The sequence below is a fragment of the Lethenteron reissneri genome, chromosome 9, assembly GCF_015708825.2.
Source record: "Lethenteron reissneri isolate LAM-NWPU_2019-01 chromosome 9, ASM1570882v1, whole genome shotgun sequence".
Lineage (NCBI taxonomy): Eukaryota > Metazoa > Chordata > Hyperoartia > Petromyzontiformes > Petromyzontidae > Lethenteron > Lethenteron reissneri.
The window spans coordinates 10,705,491-10,727,109 of NC_083787.1; the positions used below are offsets into that span (position 1 = coordinate 10,705,491).

The 21,619-nt window shown below is 47.1% G+C and overlaps 1 protein-coding gene and 1 long non-coding RNA gene across 3 annotated transcripts; both read right to left on the bottom strand.

The window, feature by feature from the left end:
- Positions 1–3,174: 3,174 nt before the first annotated feature.
- Positions 3,175–6,837, bottom strand: LOC133340294 (uncharacterized). 2 transcript variants are annotated; one of them, XR_009754864.1, is made up of 3 exons: positions 6,452–6,837; positions 5,823–5,896; positions 3,175–4,208 (listed from the first exon to the last, which is right to left on the bottom strand). It is a non-coding gene; the product is annotated as an uncharacterized LOC133340294 (long non-coding RNA). The 2 variants fall into 2 exon arrangements; XR_009754863.1 differs by lacking the exon at positions 6,452–6,837 and having other exon boundaries at positions 5,823–6,152.
- Positions 6,838–7,054: 217 nt separating this feature from the next.
- LOC133340268 (spindle assembly abnormal protein 6 homolog) lies at positions 7,055–21,251 on the bottom strand. The gene is made up of 9 exons (XM_061548358.1): positions 21,128–21,251; positions 15,907–16,077; positions 14,366–14,650; positions 13,367–13,613; positions 12,807–12,957; positions 11,871–12,024; positions 9,913–10,080; positions 8,496–8,648; positions 7,055–8,040 (listed from the first exon to the last, which is right to left on the bottom strand). The coding sequence occupies exons 1-9, from the start codon at positions 21,194–21,196 to the stop codon at positions 7,972–7,974; spliced, it is 1,467 nt and encodes a 488-aa protein (XP_061404342.1). The 5' UTR covers positions 21,197–21,251; the 3' UTR covers positions 7,055–7,971.
- Between the last annotated feature and the right edge of the window lie 368 nt (positions 21,252–21,619).

Here is a 21,619-nt window from a genome sequence, read left to right on the forward strand (position 1 = left end):
GTGTTCCAGTTCACTGGCTAGGTGGTGTTGGTCAGAAATGCAGTGGGGCCCTATGGTTTAGTGTTTTGATGAGGGAATTCTTCTGTGCCAGATAGTGGTGAGAATCAGGTTTCAGATAGGAATCGCCCAGATTTTACGCTTCGGGACAAGGGGGCTCTCTAGTTGGGGGCAACGATCGATTGGCACGGTCAATGCAGGGGTGGCCAAACTCGCGCACGCAATGGCGACAGCTGGCACACAGAGTGGTATCAGGGGCGGCAGGCACGTCGGTTATCGTCGGGCGCGTACAAGGGGTGGACGTTTGGGTTCTGGTTGACATGGGCGCATCGGCTGCTATCATATCGGAGGTTGTTTTTGAAACGTTGCCTTTTGCTAATCATTGTGTGGTGCCGGTGGTTGACGTGTGCGTGGCGGCGTACAGGGGAAGTATGGGTATTGTAGGTCAAATAGATACTCACATTTCATTGGGGGAGATTGAGATACCAGGGCCAGTATTAATTTCGAGAACATTAGCAGTTCCCTGCCTTTTGGGAACGGATTTTTTTAGTAGGATGCCCCTACTGATTTTCACCGGACAAGTTGTGTTCAGATGCCGTCAGGGCGGCGGTTGTTTTTTTTTTATTCCCCGCATCGACGCGAAATACAGGGGTTGTCGGTCCAGGTTCTGGTTAAGGAAACTTTGGAGATTCTGCCCGGTACTCAAGTTTTGGTCCCGCTGCGTTACCGTAGACGGTTGGACCTGTCTGACCTGGAGGCAGGTGTCCTCCTTACCCTGTCTAAGGCGGTATCCCGGGGGCTTACATTGGTGGGTGCGTTGACGCTGTTGCGAGTTGGTCAGGAGCCGTTCTTACAAGTCCGCAATGTTCGGGTAGAGCCGGTGGTGGTTCAGGCGGGAACGGTGTTAGCCCATGCAATGTTGATGGGGAGAGATTCCCTCAAGGCCACCGGGGATGCCGTGGGAGGCGGAGTGGTGCAGACAGGGGGAGAGGATGAAGCATGGATAGAAAAGCTGTGTGGGAAAAACCCGAAGTTGTCCATGGAGCAGCGGGCCGTGTTGTGATCCCTCCTACGTGAATATTCGGAGGTGTTCAGTAAGGGTAAGTTTGATATTGGGCGCACTTCCCTTCTGCAACACCATATTAACACGGGAACGGCTGCCCCCATTCGACAGAATCTGTATAGGTTAAGCCCGGGGGAAAAGGAAAGCGTGCAACTGGCGGTGGAGGAAATGCTGGCGGCAGATATTATTTCCCCCTCGCCGAGTCCTTGGGGTGCTCCCGTAGTGTTGGTAAAAAAGGCTGATGGCATGGTGCGGGTTCTGCGTAGACTTCCGCAAGTTGAATAAAGTGTCAGTCGCAGATGCGTACCCACTCCCCCGAATGGACGACTCGTTGGATGCGCTATCGGGGGCCAGATTGTTTTTCACCTTAGACCTTTTGTCGGGATTTTGACAACTTCCCCTGGATGAGTCATCCAAACCAAAAACGGCATTTAGAGCACCTCAAGGATTGTACCATTTCAACTGCCTTCCCATGGGCTTACACTCAGCCCCGGCCACCTTCCAGAGGTTGATGGAACTAGTCCTAGCGGGGTTGCAATGGGACTCACTTCTCATTTAACTTGACGATATGATTGTGTTTGGCCGCACTTTCGAGGAATATTTGCAATGGTTGCATTCCGTGTTGTTGAGGATACGGTCGGCATACCTTAAGTTGAAACCTGCGAAATGTCACCTGTTGCAAACCTCTGTGCGATATCTGGGTCACATCGTGGGCGATTCCGGAATAGCAACGGATCCCGACAAGACGGCGTGTGTGCGCGATTGGCCGACTCCTCAGTCGGTGGGGGAGGTGCACAGTTTTGTCGGTTTCGCGCCCTATTACCGAAGTTTCATTCCGCAGTTCGCGATGATCACTACGCCTCTTCATGCTTTAATGGCTAAAGGCCAAAAGTTTAGGTGGGGAGAGGAGGAGAATGCCGCTTTTGTTACACTGCGCAAAAGCCATGCCGATGCGCCTCCCCTGGAGTAGCCGGATTTTCCCCTATCGTTTACCTTAGATACAGATGCCAGTGACACGGGTCTTGGGGCTGCCCTGTCCCAAGTTAAGAACGGCGTTGGAAGGGTGGTAGCGTACAGGAGCCGCATCCTGTCATCCGCGGAACGATGTTACAGCATGACCAGGAGGGAACTCTTGGCCATGGTGCACTTTGTGCAACAGTACAGGCCTTACCTGTACGGTAGGGAATTCGTGGTCCACACGGACCACGCGGCCCTTCAATACTCCTTGCGTGTGGTTCAACCTTCGGGCCAACTGTCACGTTGCTTGGAGATATTACAGGAATTTTCATTTCGGGTGATTTAACCAAAAGGAATGCCGACGGGAGAGGGCTGTGCTTGTTTAACGGGCGCAGGACGATGTAAGCCACGGGGCGCGAAGCCATCTGGGGTAGTGGCGTCAGTGGAGAGCGCAGCACCCATTGGTAACGTTGCACCGGTAGATGGAATACTGGGCCTCACGCTTGCCGAATGGGGTCGGTTGCAAATGGATCACGCGTCCTTGTTGCGACTCTGGGGGCGTGCGGAGCGGGAACTAACGAACCCTAGCTTGGCGAAGTCCTCAAAGATTGTGCTGAGGGACGGGTTGCTTATGAGATGGGATGAGGGTTTCAACGCTACGGCCTGGTGGTTCTTACGGTTTTACGGGGTGCGTTGACTCGAGTGGTACACGAAACCAAATTATTACATCTCGGCGTTCGGAAGACGTTACTGACGTTGCAAAGGGGGGGTGTTGTAATGACAGTGTGGGGCGATGGCGGATGGTGTGGCTCCCCGGGACCATGGTCACTAATGGAAGGATTACCGGGACCATGGTTGCTAATGAGTTCATGAGCATTCACGCGACGGGAGCCAATGGTAGGGAAGGACGAGTTAATAAGCATTCCTTAGACGGGAACAAATTGTATTAAGGCATAGGGTGTGGTCGGGCCCGGCGAGGATAAATAGCAGTGTGAGTGAAGGTTCAGGGTTGTGCTTGGTGTGGGGCACTGCGTCGTCGTGCTCTGGGTCCGGGCCGTCTTCATCGTCCGCGAGTTGTCTTACAAGAGGAAGTTATGTTATCCCAGAATCGTGTCGTGTGAAACACCCGTGTGTATATAGTCACTCGTAGTTGCACGTTGAGTTATTGGTTGATATTTATTTGATAATAAACAAACAGAAGAGACGACGCCGTCTCTGCGAGCTATATTACATATGTGTCAGTTGATATGTGTGTACGTCGATGTGTATGTGTGTGTGATGAGTCCATATGTGTGTGTGTACGTTTGTGTGTGTGTGTGGGGAGCGGTAGTGTAGCGGTTAGCGCGCTGCGCTGTGAACCCGGCGACTCGAGTTCGATTCCCGCTCACGGCCAACACCGGTGACGGTTGTCAGAACCGGTCCTGGGCCTCCCCTAGGTCGACTCAGCCTAAAATGAGTACCTGGTGCGGTGTGTAAACATCACCACTAGGGAGACAAAGGCGGCCGGGCGTGGTGTTAGCCACCCCACCCCCTCGTGTGCCGTGCCTGCCTTCATAGGTGCTCGCTAACAGCACTTGCCCCTACAGTCTGTTAAGGCTACACGGGGGATATTTGTCTATTTGTGTGGGGAGCGGTAGTGTAGCAGCGCGCTGCGCTATGAACCTAGCGACCCGGGTTCAATTCCCGCTCATGGCCAACACCAGTGACGATTATCTGAACCAGTCCTGGGCCTCCCCTAGGTCGACTCAGCCTGAAATGAGTACCTGGTGCAGTGCATAAACATCGCCACTGAGGAGACAAAGCCGGCCGGGCGTGGTGCTGGCCACCCACCCCCTCGTGTGCTATTCCGGCCTTTATAGGTGCTCGCTAACAGCACTTGCCCCTACAGTCTGTTGCTATACGGGGGATCTTTGTCTTTGTGTGTAACTCCATGTGTGTGTATTTTAAGTCGATGTCTGTGTGTTTGAGTCCATATGTGTATGTGTGTGTGTAGGGCAGTGTGTGTGAGTCGATGTGTGTGTGTAAGTCGATGTGTGTGCATGGGTCCATGTGTGTGTGTAAGTCCACGTGTGTGTGTGTCTTAGTCGATATGTGTGTATAAGTCCGTATGTAATTGCAGGTCTTAGGAGGCTTCTTGAACGCTGGGCTCCAGTGAGCAGCCAGAGATGTCCTCTTCATCAACCGTAGGAAGCTGTGGACAAACCGACCCATTAGACCAGGGGTCCTCAAACTTTTTAAACAGGGGGCCAGTTCACTGTCCCTCAGATCGTTGGAGGGCCGGACTATAGTTACAAAAAAAACTATGAACAAATTCCTATGCACACTGCATATATCTTATTTTGAAGGGAAGAAACAAAACGGGAACAAATACAATATTTAAAATGAAGAACAAGTAAGTTAAATCAACAAACTTGCCAGTATTTCAATGGGAACTATGGGCCTGCTTTTGGCTAATGAGATGGTCAATGTCCAGTTCCATATTTGTCACTGCTAGTCGTAACAAGTGATGCAAGTGTGCAACCATTAGTCTAGATCTGGTTGGAGATTTCAAATGTTTAATTCTGGAAAAAGTCTGTTCACAGACATAAGTGCTGCCAAAGATGGTTGCCATTTTGAGTGCATGGTTCCTGAGATGAGGATATGTCTCAGAGGGGAGAGATGCATATCAAGAGGAATTTAGCATATTTATGGGAAATGCAGGAATGTGATTAGTACTACATATGCAGCACGGGCATATGTAGTACTAATCACATTCCTGCATTTCCCATAAATATGCTAAATTCCTCTTGATATGCAAATTCTCTTGTCAAGGCGCCCTTTCCCCCGCTTCCAACCCAGCTTATATATGCTCCAAGCTCGTGTGCTGTTTCATTCAGACGCTGTCTCCCCAACAGACCTGGTTTTCACCTGAGGACGGCTGCTTGCGTTGTGGCCGAAACGTCGTGAGAATTATTTTATTACTTCCCTTCTATGTGACTTTACCGAAAGAACCAAGAAGATGAATCCCTGCAGTCACGAAAGCTTTAAATCGAAAGATATCCTCTCCTGTAGTTGTTCCATTGATGCTTTGCAGTGCAGCAAGCTCTTCTGTGACTTCGAAATAGTCATTCGTCCCACGAATAAAAATTTGAAGTTGTGCAGAATCACGAACATCATTGCTTTCGTCGAGTGCCAAGGAAAAATAGGAAAGTTTTTTTGTGGAGTTTTGCAAATGCTGATGCAAATTGTCTCCCATTTCTTCAATCCTCCGTGTAATTGTAGGTCCTAGAAGACTCACTGTACTAAATAAATCGGCCTTCTCTGGACACATCTCTTTGGCAACAGAACGAAGGCATTCTTTAACAAATTCTCCCTCCACGAATGGTCTGCCAGTGCACGCTATTAGCTTGGCAACTTGAAAACTTGCTCGCAGTGATGAAATATGTAGCTGCTTCTGCTTCACAAAAGTATTTTGCTGAGTTGTTAATGTATTTTTCAGTTTTAATATTTTATCTTTTCTCACTTCTCCGACCAAACAAGCATATTTATCTTTATGTTGAGTTTCATAGTGTCGACGTAAATTGTATTCTTTGAACACAGACACTATATTCTGGCATATCAGACACACAGCTCTTTCCTTGTACTGCATGAAAAAGTAATCATAAGTCCACTGTTCTTTGAATATCCTACACTCCGAGTCAATTTTTCTCTTTCTTGACATCATTGTTTCCTAGGGAGTCAAAATTGCTATTAGTAAAATACCAATATATATACAGCGCTACAAAAACAATATACCAGCAATAACTTTGCCCACACAGAGACTTACAGACTGTACTGCCCATCAATGCAGTCTGATTGGGGGGAACTCCGCCCCCTCTCCCTCTTCCACCAATGACCGTCCTTCTCATGTAGAAAAAAAGTAACAGACAGGCAGCGGCGGCAAAAACACCCAGCGGGCCGGATAAATGTCCTCGGCGGGCCGCATGTGGCACGCGGGCCGTAGTTTGAGGACCCCTGCATTAGACACTACACACAACTAAGTACATATACCAGCTCAACTGTGAATACACACAACAATCAGCACCTCCTACTGGCAGACAAATGTCGATTTCACGCCAGGTGCTGAGTCACCTTGTGCCCACAGGGACATCTGTCATTGAGGGTGCCCTTTCAAACGTGTTGAGATGAGATGTGATGTAAAGCACTCTGAGATGCCCCGGTGAACAGAAAGGTGCTAAATCATTCTTATCGTTATCATTGTTTACAGCAATAATGGAATTGTCTATAGATAGATAATCTGTATTTGTAAATGAGGACCATGACGGCTTAACGAGATGGTTAGACCAGCTCATCATTATCATCATACACTGAATCGTGTGTGTATGAATATTTTATTTACGTTAAACGCAAATTATGTACTTGTGTGTGTGCGACGCACGAGTGCTGTGCGCTCACCTCCACCTCGCTCTGCAGATGCTGCTGCTCTGAGTGTGCGCTCTGCCTGTTTTCGCGGTAGGGCGCCAACTCGGCGTGCAGCTCCACCACCACACGTTCGTACCACTGAATCTCTGCCTGCAGAGATTCCAGCTGCCAATTCCTGTCAATGAGCTGTGGGCCACGGGAAAACGGCGGCAAAGAAACACAGAAAAGCATTTTAACGATTGCGTGCGGTTATTGTATAACATACAGATGCAACAACAGACACATAGAATCGCAATCTTTATTTATAATTGAGCAATGTAATGAGCTATTAAGCTCTTTTACACAGATGTCCATACACCACCTATGACCAAATGACCAGAATGCACCCAATCATCTCAGATCTTGGAAGAAAAGCATGGCTGAACTTCCATAGTGCTTGGATGGACGACCACCATCCATACAACCCACATATATGAATTAACCCAAAAGCTGCATTAAAATATCAGATTAAGATCGCTTTCCAACCAAACACGGGGAGTGAGATGCACGTAGCAGAGGGGAGCAGATGGTCTAGTAGTAGTAGGTACTTCTATTAGAGGTGGGATGGTGGATCGTAACATGGTACAGTCCCTAAATAGAGGATGCTCCGTAACCCAGTACGCATCCATACTGTACAACCATTAGTATGAAAAAGAAGTGGATACAGGCAGTCATCAACTTATGAACACCTGACTTCGGAATACCCGACCGACGAACCTGTTTCCATGAAATTTTCGGTTACCATTGACTTAAAACGCAAACTCGCACTTGCAAACTGAACTGTGGAACTATTTTGTTCAGTGCAGCGATCCTCCACGAGATGCCATGAGTCAGCCTCGTGCTGGGAGTGAATGTAGGTGTGCACACGCACATGTGTGTGTATGTGAATGTGAGTGTGTGGGGAGCGGCACTGTAACAGTTTGCGCGCTGCACTACGAACCCAGTTCAATTCTCACTCATGGCCAACACCAGTGACAATTTTCTGAATCGTTCCTGGGCCTCCCCTAGGTCGATTCAGCCTGAAATGAGTACCTGGTGCAGTGCATAAACATCGCCACTGGGGAGACAAAGCCGGCCGGGCGTGGTGCTGGCCACCCACCCCCTCGTGTGCTATTCCGGCCTTTATAGGTGCTCGCTAACAGCACTTGCCCCTACAGTCTGTTGCTATACGGGGGATCTTTGTCTTTGTGTGTAACTCCATGTGTGTGTATTTTAAGTCGATGTCTGTGTGTGTGAGTCCATATGTGTATGTGTGTGTGTAGGGCAGTGTGTGTGAGTCGATGTGTGTGTGTAAGTCGATGTGTGTGCATGGGTCCATGTGTGTGTGTAAGTCCACGTGTGTGTGTGTCTTAGTCGATATTTGTGTGTATAAGTCCGTATGTAATTGTGTGTGTAAGTCCATGTGTGTGTGTGTGTGTGAGTCAATGTGTGTGTGTGTGTGTGTCAGTCGATATGTGCGTGTGTTAGTCAATGTGAGAGGCGCAGAGGGTGTTGGAGGCCTTGGGGGGCAGGTCTTAGGAGGCTTCTTGAACGCTGGGCTCCAGTGAGCAGCCAGAGATGTCCTCTTCCTCAACCGTAGGAAGCTGTGGACAAACCGACCCATTAGACACTACACACAACTAAGTACATATACCAGCTCAACTGTGAATACACACAACAATCAGCACCCCCTACTGGCAGACAAATGTCGATTTCACGCCAGGTGCTGAGTCACCTTGTGCCCACAGGGACATCTGTCATTGAGGGTGCCCTTTCAAACGTGTTGAGATGAGATGTGATGTAAAGCACTCTGAGATGCCCCGGTGAACAGAAAGGTGCTAAATCATTCTTATCGTTATCATTGTTTACAGCAATAATGGAATTGTCTATAGATAGATAATCTGTATTTGTAAATGAGGACCATGACGGCTTAACGAGATGGTTAGACCAGCTCATCATTATCATCATACACTGAATCGTGTGTGTATGAATATATTATTTACGTTAAACGCAAATTATGTACTTGTGTGTGTGCGACGCACGAGTGCTGTGCGCTCACCTCCACCTCGCTCTGCAGATGCTGCTGCTCTGAGTGTGCGCTCTGCCTGTTGTCGCGGTAGGGCACCAACTCGGCGTGCAGCTCCACCACCACACGTTCGTACCACTGAATCTCTGCCTGCAGAGATTCCAGCTGCCAATTCCTGTCAATGAGCTGTGGGCCACGGGAAAACGGCGGCAAAGAAACACAGAAAAGCATTTTAACGATTGCGTGCGGTTATTGTATAATATACAGATGCAACAACAGACACATCGAATCGGAATCTTTATTTATAATTGAGCAATGTAATGAGCTATTAAGCTCTTTTACACAGATGTCCATACACCACCTATGACCAAATGACCAGAATGCACCCAATCATCTCAGATCTTGGAAGAAAAGCATGGCTGAACTTCCATAGTGCTTGGATGGACGACCACCATCCATACAACCCAAGATAACACCTATAAAGGCCCACATATATGAATTAACCCAAAAGCTGCATTAAAATGTCAGATTAAGATCGCTTTCCAACCAAAAACAGGGAGGGAGATGCACGTAGCAGAGGGGAGCAGATGGTCTAGTAGTAGTAGGTACTTCTACTAGAGGTGGGATGGTGGATCGTAACGTGGTACAGTCCCTAAACAGACGATGCTCAGTAACCCAGTGCGCATCCATACTGTCCAATCATCAGTATGAAAAAGAAGTGTATACAGGCAGTCATCAACTTACGGATACCTGGCTGACGAACCTGTTTACATGAAATGTATTAATTTTCGGTTACCATTGACTTAAAACGCGAACTCGCATTTGCAAACTGAACCGTGGAACTATTTTGTTCAGTGCAGCGATCCTCCATGAGATGTCATGAGTCAGCCTCGTGCTGGGAGTGAATGTGGGTGTGCACACGCACATGTGTGTGTATGTGAAAGTGAGTGTGTGGGGAGCGGCACTGTAGCAGTTTGCGCGCTGCGCTACGAACCCAGCGAACCGAGTTCAATTCTCACTCACTCATGGCCAACACCAGTGACAATTTTCTGAATCGTTCCTAGGCCTCCCCTAGGTCGATTCAGCCTCAAATGAGCACCTAGACCAGGGGTCGGCAACCAAAATAACAAGAAGAGCCATTTCTTTCCAATTCGGTACAAAATTCAGTATTTCAAGAGCCGCAATGCATCTGAGTACATACTGTACATATCGTCAAGAAGCAGCCCGTAAAGAGCCGCATGCGGCTCCGGAGCCGTAGGTTGCCGACCCCTGACCTAGACGGTGTGTAAAAATCACCACTTGGGATACACAGGCAGATAGGTGTGGTGCTGGTCACACATCCCCTCGCATGCCGTGCCGGCCTTCATAGGTGCTCGCTAACAGCACTTGCCCCAACAGTCTATTAAGGCTATACGGGGGATCTTTGTGACGCCGAATGCTGTGCACTCACCTTCGCCTCGCTCTGCTGGTGCAGCACTTGCAGATCCTGGAGCTGTGCGTGCAAGCTCTGCAAGTTTTCGTGGGATGGCGCCAGCGCAGCATGCAGCTCTCCCACCACGCGCTGGTAGTCCAGAATCCCCGCCTGCAGGGATCCCATCTGATTGTTGTTCTCAAAGAGCTGTGTGGGCCACGGGCATAAAGCAGCAGAGAGATACGGCAAAGCGTTTTAATGCCTGTGTACAGTTGCTATATAACATTCAGATACAACAAAGACATACAAACCAGTATCTTTATTTTAAATATAGGAATCTGAACAGCTATGAAACTATATTTAACAGATGTCCATACACCACACCACCCATGACCAAATGACCCAGAATACACTCAATATTATATCTTATAAGAAAATCACGATTGAACTTTGATAGTGCTTGGATGGGCGACCACCATCCATACAACTCAAAATAACACCTATAAAAGCCCATATATATGAACCAATTAACCCAAAAGGTGCATTAAAAGGTCAAATTAAGGGATGGGATCGAGATGCACGTAGCAACAGGGAGATTGTGTAGTAGTAGTGGGTACTTCTAATAGAGGTGGGATGATGGATCGTAACGTGGTACAGCCCCTAAACAGAGGATGTTCAGTAACCCAGCGCGCATCTATACATCAGTGTGAAAAATAAGTGTATATAGGCAGTCCTCAGCTTACGAACACCGGACTTACTAACATCCGCACTTAACCTGCTTCCATGAAATATATTTTTTTATATTGACTTTAAACGCGAACTCACACTTGCAAATTTTACTGTGGAGCTATTTTGTTAAGTGGAGCGATCCTCCGCGAAATCTAATGACTCAGACTCGTGCTGGGAGTGAGGCTTTGTGTGTGTGTGTGCGCGGGCGCACGTGTGTGTGTATGAAAGTGAATGTGTGGAGAGCGCCTTGAGCTCCTCCCTCAGCTGCATGAATACTGCCTCGTCTTTCTGAGCCTTATTACAGACAACGATCATTTTACCATCGTCATCATTAGCATCGTCATCATGAGCAGCCATGATTCGTCCACCTCTGAATGATTGTACTTCTTGTGATACTGCTGGATGAAGGTTTCCCTGAGCCATACCGGTCATGGTAATTTATTGATCGTACTTCATCACACTGGTCAGCAAGAGGTGGTACACCCAAGATTGGTTCAGATATCACTGGCCATCGATGCTACCCATGGCTGGAAATCAAACTCTGACAGCTTGGTTCAGAGTGCAGAAGACTAATCACACTAAATTACTATTTTGTATATAATCACAAATATTTAGTTTTCTCTCTACCTGTTTGTATATAACTTCTTATTGGTTTAAAATGCCGTATGTTCTCCCTGTTGTAATCTGTTACATCGTGTGGTTTGTTTTAGTCCCTTAACTCCCTGTCTTGCATTGTTTGTGCATTACTTTGTTCACGATAAAACTTGTGTTCACAATTATACTTTTTGCCATGCAGAAATGCATTATCATACGACATTAGAAAAAAAATTATAATGGGTGATTGCCTTCCTGGCTGCATCTACGTTACTTCATAACCCCTTCAGGTTTCAGCCACCTGTGATTAAGCCAGGTACATATGTGCAATAAGTTAATCAACTTAGCCTGGTCATCAATGACTGCACAGAAAAGCTCAGGAAAACAATGTTGGCTTTGCACTAAATCGAGCTAAATTCCAATTCTGAAAACCAAAGATCTGACTGTTTTGTGATGAACATTACTCATTACCCTCCATAGCATAGCATGTATCAAAGTACTTCCTCCTATTGTGTGGACCAGAGGGCGCTTAAATATTTCTCAGAAGTAGTTCTGTGATATATGCTTCTGCGGACCATTCTCTAACCTGCGATGGTGCACTGCTCAGCGGATGAGGACAGACCCCACGTGCACACAAATAGAGGTGTGGGGCTGCAGCTTAAGCCTCTAGTTACCTGGTGCTGCAGCCCGTCGATCTGGCCGCGCATGAAATTCATCTCCGCATCCGCGTGATGAACTGTGTACTGCAGCCGCACCACTTCCTGTGCCGTCGCAGCCTCCTCTGCCCTGGAGACTCCTAGCTCAGCCTTGATGAACTCCATCTTGCCCCTGTACAACACCACAAGGAGGCAGCACGGCGTCAAGCACGGGCACTCCCACGCTCGCTAACTCGCTCGCTCACTCGCACTGAGAATCCAACACAGAACCGTGGAAGATCTCACACTGCACTGTCCTATATATCTGATCTAATTGTATATTTATAAAGCGAATTCACTCAAAGCGTTTGACATAGTAAAAAAAGTGACAGAATTTAATAATTTAGATGGCAGGGGCATACAAGGGTTAAAGAATGAGAGACCGTGACATAGGGTACTTCAGGATCACGAATGGGTAGGGGAGGTAAAGGAAACAGCGGGGCAAGGGGAGTGAAGAGGAACAGAATGGGCATTCGAGAAGCGGTAAGCTGAAGGCCGCGGTGCGTATGTGCAGATCACGAAATGTCAGTAAAAGCAATTGCATGGGCATGGTGCGACTGGCGCGACAAGCAGAGCAGCCTGGGAACGTTTTTCAAACGTGGATTGTATTACAAATTGTTCCTTGATTTTCTACTTTCCCGTGTATCCATCACTCAACCTCAGTCACCCTGTGTTCTGCTTTTCGGAAGCACACGCTCGCACATGCGTGATCTGAACACCTTGGACGTTGCACGTATTTGTCCTCGTGCCATGAGTCCTTGACGTGACTCTACCGCCATCCCACCACCGCTCACCTCTGCCACCTCGCTACGGACTGCCATCCCATCACTCCCACACCCACCGAGCACCCTCCTAATCACGCCCCCCATGTCCCCCAATCTCACCGTCGCTCCCACCAGTGCCTGCGCTACGCACCTGGTGTTGTCGAGCTCTTCCTGGGCACGGCACTTCTCATTCTGCAGCATCCGCTCGCACTCCACCTTGTGCTCGCCTAGCCGCGCCTGCAACGCCACCAGTTCTGTCTGAGACAGCTCTGCAAGCTGATGCTGTTGCTCCAGAGAATTGGCTGTCGAAAGGGACACAAAACCACGGCGATGAAGACAGTATAGCCACCAGCGGCAGCAGGTGGAGAAAGAGCAGCAAGCATCAGGAGGAACAGTAACAGCAGCGGGAGTAGTAGCAGAGACTCAGGGATAAGAGGAATTAGGTACCTCAGACCTATTCACCAGCTTGCATTCAAACAGGGTCCAAAATAACAATACATGCACAGGAAGGACTTAGCGAGAGAGCATTTAGTAAACCCAGTGCAGTCCTACCATGTTAGATAGTGGAAGTGGTCCACATGTGAAATGTTTCTAGTACTTAGACTCGTTTCAACTTGTAAAAATAAGTTATTGGTGCATAGTGGTCTACAAAAATGAGTGTTCAATGGGTCCGTGGATTTAGAAAGATTGGGAGCACAGGCCCCTACCCACCAGTCTCCTCGAAGCAAGTGTTGGTCTCCTGCAGCCGTTGCTGCAACTCCAGCGCTTCATGCCGCAGGGTGTCCACCTCAGTTTGCTGCGCCTCTTGGTTGGCATAGAGGTCACGCACGGTCGCACTCAGCTCCGCGGCCTCGGCGCCCAGCCGCTCGGCTTCAGTGCCACGCTCTCGTGCCACTTCCTGTGCCACCACCAGGTCGGCCTCAGAGCGCTGCAGCAGCTCGTCACGCTCCTTCAGCTCCTGCGGGAGGAGAATGGGCAGTATCTAAATTACAGGTACTAGGTGGATTGTTATCATTGTGTAGTGTTGTAAAGGATGGACTTGTAAACTTCTTTATGGCACACACTGTTTATTATCTTAATACACAGTCCCTATCACACAAAGGGGGTATATGGTCCACTCACCCGTTACCCTGAGGAGACACAGCCTCCGGACCTTTCAGGCTATCTAATCTCCCTGCTATCCTAGCGTCCTCTGGCTGGACCTAGGGGATCTCTCCCCAACCACTGGTTACACTGAGCCCTAGCCCTGATAAGGGCTGGAGGGCTTGGTCCAGGGTCCTAGATGTCTTCGGCCAAAAGCTCTCAGCGCTCTGGCTTTTCTACCTGTTCGTGGCCTGGTTGTTCAATCCCCGGCCACCTTGTAGGACCCTCCGATTGGTCTTTCCCAATCTGGCGTTTGGATCCTACCTCACCCCCTTTGACCCTGACCGTTTGATTGAGCGGGATAACCTTGTTTACGATCCGCTCTCTCACAGTTTGCGAACAGCGAGTAGTTAACACCACTACAATTGCAAGATCGTGAGAGGTTGTGGTGGTGGCTTAAGGGAGGCTTACATCCAGCAATGGATGAACCTTAGCCAATTATGAAAAGAGCTCCAAGGGATTATGTGGCTTATGAAGTATTTTCCAGGACACCAATCAATGGCCCCGAATGACAAGGGAGCTAGAGTGTGGGTAGGGGGGGGGCTGTTGCGAGAGTGGAGGCCTCACCTTCTGCAGGACTGCGATGTGCACGACGTGAGCGTCGTACTCTGAGTCGGCGTGCGTGTGCGATGCACGATATTCGGCCAGCTCCATGCGTGCCAGATTCAGAGTCTCCTCGTGCTCCTGTCTCAGCTGCTCTTGAAACCGCTCAGTCCTAAGCGTGAACTCTGCCAGCTCCGATGACGCGGCTTTGGCGTCATGCATGGAACGCTCCTCGGCCTCCCGCTCACCCCGCCGCGCTGCCTCCAACTCCGCCTGCAGGCTATTGATGGCCTGCGAGTGCACCCGTAGCTGCTCACGGACAGATGGGCACAGTGGCACAGGCACGTGTATGCATAGGTGGGCAGCCCCTCATCACAGACACGTGTAGCGTGCAGATGAGGACATTTAGAGACATACTGACACACGCAGTATGTAGTTGTACAGAGAAATAGAGACAGAGACATGGGCAGGAGGCACACGAAAAGAAATAGAGAAATGACAAACATGCAGAGACATATACACACAAAGACACAAGCAAGTCACATGTAAAAATTTGGACACATGTACGGAAAGTCACAGTGCATATGGAGAGACATGTACATAGCCACAGGCACAACATGTACAGGGAGACAACGTAAGCATGCAGAGACACGGGGATCGAGTACAGAGACGCACATGTGCCCATAAAGGTGGCACACACCCATGGTCGTAATCAACATACCACAATCACGTTTAAAGAGAATATAAAATATTTCAAATAATAAAAGAAATTCCAAAAATATAACCATGATATATCAACCATTTGTAAGCATGCATATAACATGGATACACTCTTCATCATAAGATTATGAAGAAATTCCAAGCACCCAAATTATCGTCTTCAAATGGAGTCAATATTCAGAACAACTCACAATGCCATGTCGGTCATGGGGATGTGTTTTACTATACTTCCCCATGCTGGTCAGCCCCATACAGGTGTATTAATCAGTAAAACATACTTCATGCTCATTCTGTGGGGAGATGCTATGATACAAAAATTGTGTTTGATCTGCTTTTTTTCTTTTTCATTTTCAACAGTATTAGGAGTCAAATTTAGCCAAATTAAGTACAGAACCGAAATATTATTCATTGGGTTTTTTTGTGCACTCATTGGCGACCAGGCTGAGACCACCAACTCATTACGCTTGGGAACCCGGTTAAATCACTGGTTGGGCGGCTGTAATCTGGATTTGATCCTGGCATCTCAGCAGTGCTGGCACAGCCACCTCCCAGAATGCACTTATTTAATGGTCCATTTCCTTGACATTCAGATCGCACTCTGAATAAAAACTCAACACATTCATCAAAAACGATGTACTCAATAGGGCAGAACATCTAAACGGCGACGTTTCAGGCAATGGTCCTTCTTTACAGCAATATCCATTGCAGTTTTATTAACGAATATGTTGAGGTTTTGTTATCCATGCTTGTGCGCCACGGAGCTTCACAACGAGAACACGTTTAATTTTAGCCGCGCTCCGTGCAACAAGGGGACGGGGAGGGGGGTTTGGCGGCAGCCAGGATACCTCCTCAGAACGCTGGATCTCTAGTTGGTGCAGCATCTCGTGGAGGCTCTTATCCTTCTGGCTCAGTGCGCGACGCAGGGTGTTGAAGTGCGCTCGTGCCCTGCCCAGGTTGGCCCGCAGATTCGACACCTCCTGAGACAGCTGGTGCATTTCGTTCTCCGGCATTGGCAACTGCGACGGGAGCAAGGGCACATGGCATGGGCACGTTAGCTCCTCCCAGTGTAAATCCTGCCTTCATTCGCATTGTGACGGACGCCATTTGACACGGATGGTGGAGACAACACCATGGCACATGGCAAGTGAAGTGCCTCATACGCAGGTAGACACACATCGGACAGATACGCTGACACCCACACACCCACGCAAGACAACACGATTCCTCACAGCCTAAACACCGTGGTAGAACGCGCAGCAGCGTTGGTCTCAGAAACTCACCCACCGCCATCTCTGTTTACATTCGCTCAGCCAATGAGAGTGACGAACGCTCTGGGGCAACCAGCAACCAACCCCCGCGATTCAATTATGACGATGTATGGTTACGAGTACATAAAAAAAAAGTTTTGATAATTTTGTCAGTGTTGTTACAATATTTGTTATTCAGTTTTATCACAGTACGCTCTGAGCCACGCAGCGCTCGCCAGTTTTTAAAAGACACCCTGGTCCGCCGACGTGTTTGCTATTCCTTGGTCTCTCTTTGCCTTGTTTTCATATTTTTTGTGAGCATCTTAGCCCCAAAATGTCTGGAAAGAGGCCTGCAAGTGTTAGTGCTGGAAATGAGACCAACAGGTCAAGGAAAAGCATCACTTAGAATGGTAACATGCAAGTGATAAGGTCGTTCGAGTGGGTGAGCATCAGGCGAGTACATTACATAATACTTATTGATAATACAAATATATATTTGTTTTGATATAATGTTTACTATCTGTTTTATTACTGTAATTAAATTGTGCTGATACTGACACCCCAATGAAGCCCTCTTTTATTGTTCATAAGAGACAACGCTGTAGGGAAGGCATCCCCATATGTACAATGGTATAATAACCCTTCAAGCGATGATTCGATGAATGCCTTTATTATGATGAATGCTCACTTCTCCACCTACGCATCTTGAGCGCTAAGCGAGGACTGCCTGTATTAATTCCATACAGGTTTGCAGCGGTGGCCTCCACTCCAGCCTAGCTTTGTCTCCCCTCTCTTGCCAAGTACAACTCTGCCATCAAAACATTCTGTGAAATGAATATGGGATTGTTATAATTGTACTCTCCATTTTGCTTCGTTCTACTGCACAGTTTAAAGTATTTTTTTAGTTATAATTACTTTTAAAATTTTATAATCATAAGAGAATTTCAATATAATATTCTGAACATCTGCAGTTTTAGTTGGACGTTAAATATTTTCAAGTGAATTTTATGCTAAATTTCAGCTTTCCAACGCTTCCTTTTTAATACATATTTTCTTCTACAACATCAGAGTGTAGCGCCACATTAAATGCGCACTACAATGACGATAGTTTAAAGCAGGGGTCCTCAAACTACGGCCCGCGGGCCACATGCGGCCCGCCGAGGACATTTATCCGGCCCGCCGGGTGTTTTTGCCGCCGCTGCCTGTCACTTTTTTTCTGCATGAGAAGGACGGTCATTGGTGGAAGAGGGAGAGGGGGCGGAGTTTCCCCCAATCAGACTGCATTGATGGGCAGTGCAGTCTGTATGTCTCTGTGTGGGCAAAGTTATTACTGGTATATTGTTTTTGTAGCGCTGTATATATATTGGTATTTTACTAATATCAATTTTGACTCCCTAGGAAACAATGATGTCAAGAAAGAGAAAAATTGACTCGGAGTGTAGGATATTCAAAGAACAGTGGACTTATGATTACTTTTTCATGCAGTACAAGGAAAGAGCTGTGTGTCTGATATGCCAGAATATAGTGTCTGTGTTCAAAGAATACAATTTACGTCAACACTATAAAACTCAACATAAAGATAAATATGCTTGTTTGGTCGGAGAAGTGAGAAAAGATAAAATATTAAAACTGAAAGATACATTAACAACTCAGCGAAATAGTTTTGTGAAGCAGAAGCAGCTAAATATTTCATCACTGCGAGCAAGTTTTTCTAGTTTCCAAGCTAATAGCATGCACTGGCAGACCATTCGTGGAGGGAGAATTTGTTAAAGAATGCCTTCTTTCTGTTGCCAAAGAGATGTGTCCAGAGAAGGCCGATTTATTTAGTACAGTGAGTCTTTTAGGACCTACAATTACACGGAGGATTGAAGAAATGGGAGACAATTTGCATCAGCATTTGCAAAACTCCACAAAAAAACTTTCCTATTTTTCCTTGGCACTCGACGAAAGCAATGATGTTCGTGATTCTGCACAACTTCAAATTTTTATTCGTGCGACGAATGACTATTTCGAAGTCACAGAAGAGCTTGCTGCACTGCAAAGCATCAAAGGAACAACTACAGGAGAGGATATCTTTCGATTTAAAGCTTTCGTGACTGCAGGGATTCATCTTCTTGGTTCTTTCGGTAAAGTCACATAGAAGGGAAGTAATAAAATAATTCTCACGACGTTTCGGCCACAACGCAAGCAGCCGTCCTCAGGTGAAAACCAGGTCTGTTGGGGAGACAGCGACTGAATGAAACAGCACACGAGCTTGGAGCATATATAAGCTGGGTTGGAAGCGGGGGAAAGAGCGCCTTGACAAAATAATTTCAATATCAAGAGGAATTTAGCATATTTATGGGAAATGCAGGAATGTGATTAGTACTACATATGCCCGTGCTGCATATGTAGTACTAATAACATTCCTGCATGTCCCATAAATATGCTAAATTCCTCTTGATATGCAAATTATTTGTCAAGGCGCTCTTTCCCCCGTTTCCAACCCAGCTTATATATATGCTCCAAGCTCGTGTGCTGTTTCATTCAGACGCTGTCTCCCCGACAGACCTGGCTTTCACCTGAGGACGGCTGCTTGCGTTGTGGCCGAAACGTCGTGAGAATTATTTTATTATGTTTTATTTTTATTATTTTATCACTTCCCTTCTACGTGACTTTACCGAAAGAACCAAGAAGAGAGGATATCTATGAAAAGGTTTGCCAAACTGTGAATGGTTTGGAGCTGAACTGGGCTAAACTAGCCAGTGTGACAACTGATGGTGCTCCTAGCATGGTGGGGTCTAAGAAAGGAGTAATTGCTCGCATTAACCAAGAGATGGACAAACATAACCATTCTCATCCAATAGCCATACACTGCCTCATCCACCAACAAGCGCTGTGTAGTAAATCACTGAAGTGGGACTCGGTTATGAAATTTGTGGTATCTTGTGTTAACTTCATTAGAGCTCATGCACTAAACCACAGACAATTTCAAGCATTTCTGTCTGAGCTAAATGTTGACTATGAAGATGTTCTGTATCACACAGAAGTCCGTTGGCTGAGTTGAGGGAGAGTTTTGAAACGTTTCTATGACTTACTTCCGCAGATTACAGCTTTTCTGCTTTAAAAAAACAAAGAAGTACCAGAGCTCAATGATGCAGAATGGAAATGGCACCTTGCCTTTCTGACAGATGTAACAGAGCTACTCAACAGTTTCAATGTGCAACTTCAAGGAAAGGGGAAGCTCATCTGTGATATGCAATCACATGTCAAAGCATTTGAAGTAATATTAGGCCTCCTCATCAAACAAGTGAAGGAGGAAAACTTCTGCCATCTCCCCACAACTCAAAATCTGTTAGCGGAAAAACCATTGGTTGCATTCCCAAACAAAACGTGTGGATTCACTGGAAAAATTGCAAAAGGAGTTCCAATTTGGATTTAAAGAGCTTCATCTCCATGAACAGGACATACAGCTTTTCCGTAACCCATTTTCTATTGACATTGAAAATGTGGATACAATTTACCAAATGGAACTGGCTGAACTGCAGAATTGTGACTCTCCGAAAGACGCATTCAAGTCAAGCAGCCTTCATAATTTCTATGCATCTCTCCCCTCTGAGACATATCCTCATCTCAGGAACCATGCACTCAAAATGGCAACCATCTTTGGCAGCACTTATGTCTGTGAACAGACTTTTTCCAGAATGAAACATTTGAAATCTCCAACCAGATCTAGACTAATAGATGCACACTTGCATCACTTGTTACGACTAGCAGTGACAAATATGGAACCGGACATTGACCATCTCATTAGCCAAAAGCAGGCCCATAGTTCCCATTGAAATACTGGCAAGTTTGTTGATTTAACTTTACTTGTTCTTCATTTTAAATATTGTATTTATTCCCGTTTTGTTTCTTCACTTCAAAATAAGATATATGCAGTGTGCATAGGAATTTGTTCATAGTTTTTTTTTAACTATAGTCCGGCCCTCCAACGGTCTGAGGGACAGTGAACTGGCCCCCTGTTTAAAAAGTTTGAGGACCCCTGGTTTAAAGTGATTTGAAGCATGTTTTATTTTCAAAATGGAAATATGGTTTTGGGGGGGGGCATAGCTATGTGACGTCATATTTGAGGGGGTCTGACTTTTGGTGACGCCGTGTGACGAGGGGGGGGGGTTAAAAATCGCCCAAAATTGCGTGACGTCATTTATGGACGGCCCCTAAGTCAAGATTAGTAATGTAATTACCAGCGAAACGTCGTACTCAAATTCTAAATGTTGTGGATTCACTCTTCAAACACACCGGTGGGCTGAAGAAGTAACTAATTGGCGTTTTGTTAACGTGACACATTTTTTACTGATTGGCCGTGTCGGGTGGTGGAGGGTTGCGACACATTTATAATAACGCGATCTCACCCAAAAACCGATTTGAATGACGTAACAGAAATTACAGTGGTGACGTCATTGGCTCCACCCTATATGGGCGGAGCCAACCCTATATGGGCGGAGCCTACGGCTCGTCCTTAGCGCGTCACCAAATACCACGTGACCCCCAGGCACAGCTGCTGGACAACGGCAGTTGGTCCGAGATGCTGTCACCATGGCAACGCAAACAAGGACCACCTTGCCCAGAGAAAGCTCCTTCCGACTAAAATCCTTGATGAAACCCTCAATCTGTGATATTAAACTATGAACCTCCTTACCTACGTATCAAGCGTTCAATTTTAAAGTGAAACTTAAATAACGGAAAAAAAATCGATATTTTTTTCTCTCGATATGATCACGGTATTTATTTCGTATAACTCCGATACCGCTGAAAGGCAAGAGGTGGCGCCACTCACCTCCACTGTTGACGAATTCGAAGTCTCCAGCGTCGCTTGCAACTGCTGCGCTCTCTTGAAGAACCTCATAGTTCCTGTTGGGGGCGCAAGAGATAGAAGCAGCCGCTCAGCTCGCTCGCCCTGTCGGAGTGACGTCAAAGCCGGAGGTGACGTCATTGGCCCCGCCTACTGTGGGCGGAGCCAGAGCCGTGAACCCCGCCCCCTCAGACACCCAATGGGGGCAGAGGAAGCTCCCTGCGACTTGAGACTCGGAGCCTCCTCGCCACGTGTCGAGAGTTCAATGTCGCAGTGAAATTCACTCACGAGGCGACTGTCTCTGGTCTTGGTGTGCTCCTTTGACTGTCGGTGTTTTGCCGTCTTGCCCAAGCTTGGATATGATGTTGACAAATCTACAGGAAGGTATGTGCTGCACAGTTTGTTTTTTTGCGACATATTTATTTATGTCTTGATTACATTTTCTCAATCCTGACTCTAGTATCCTTTATTACATTT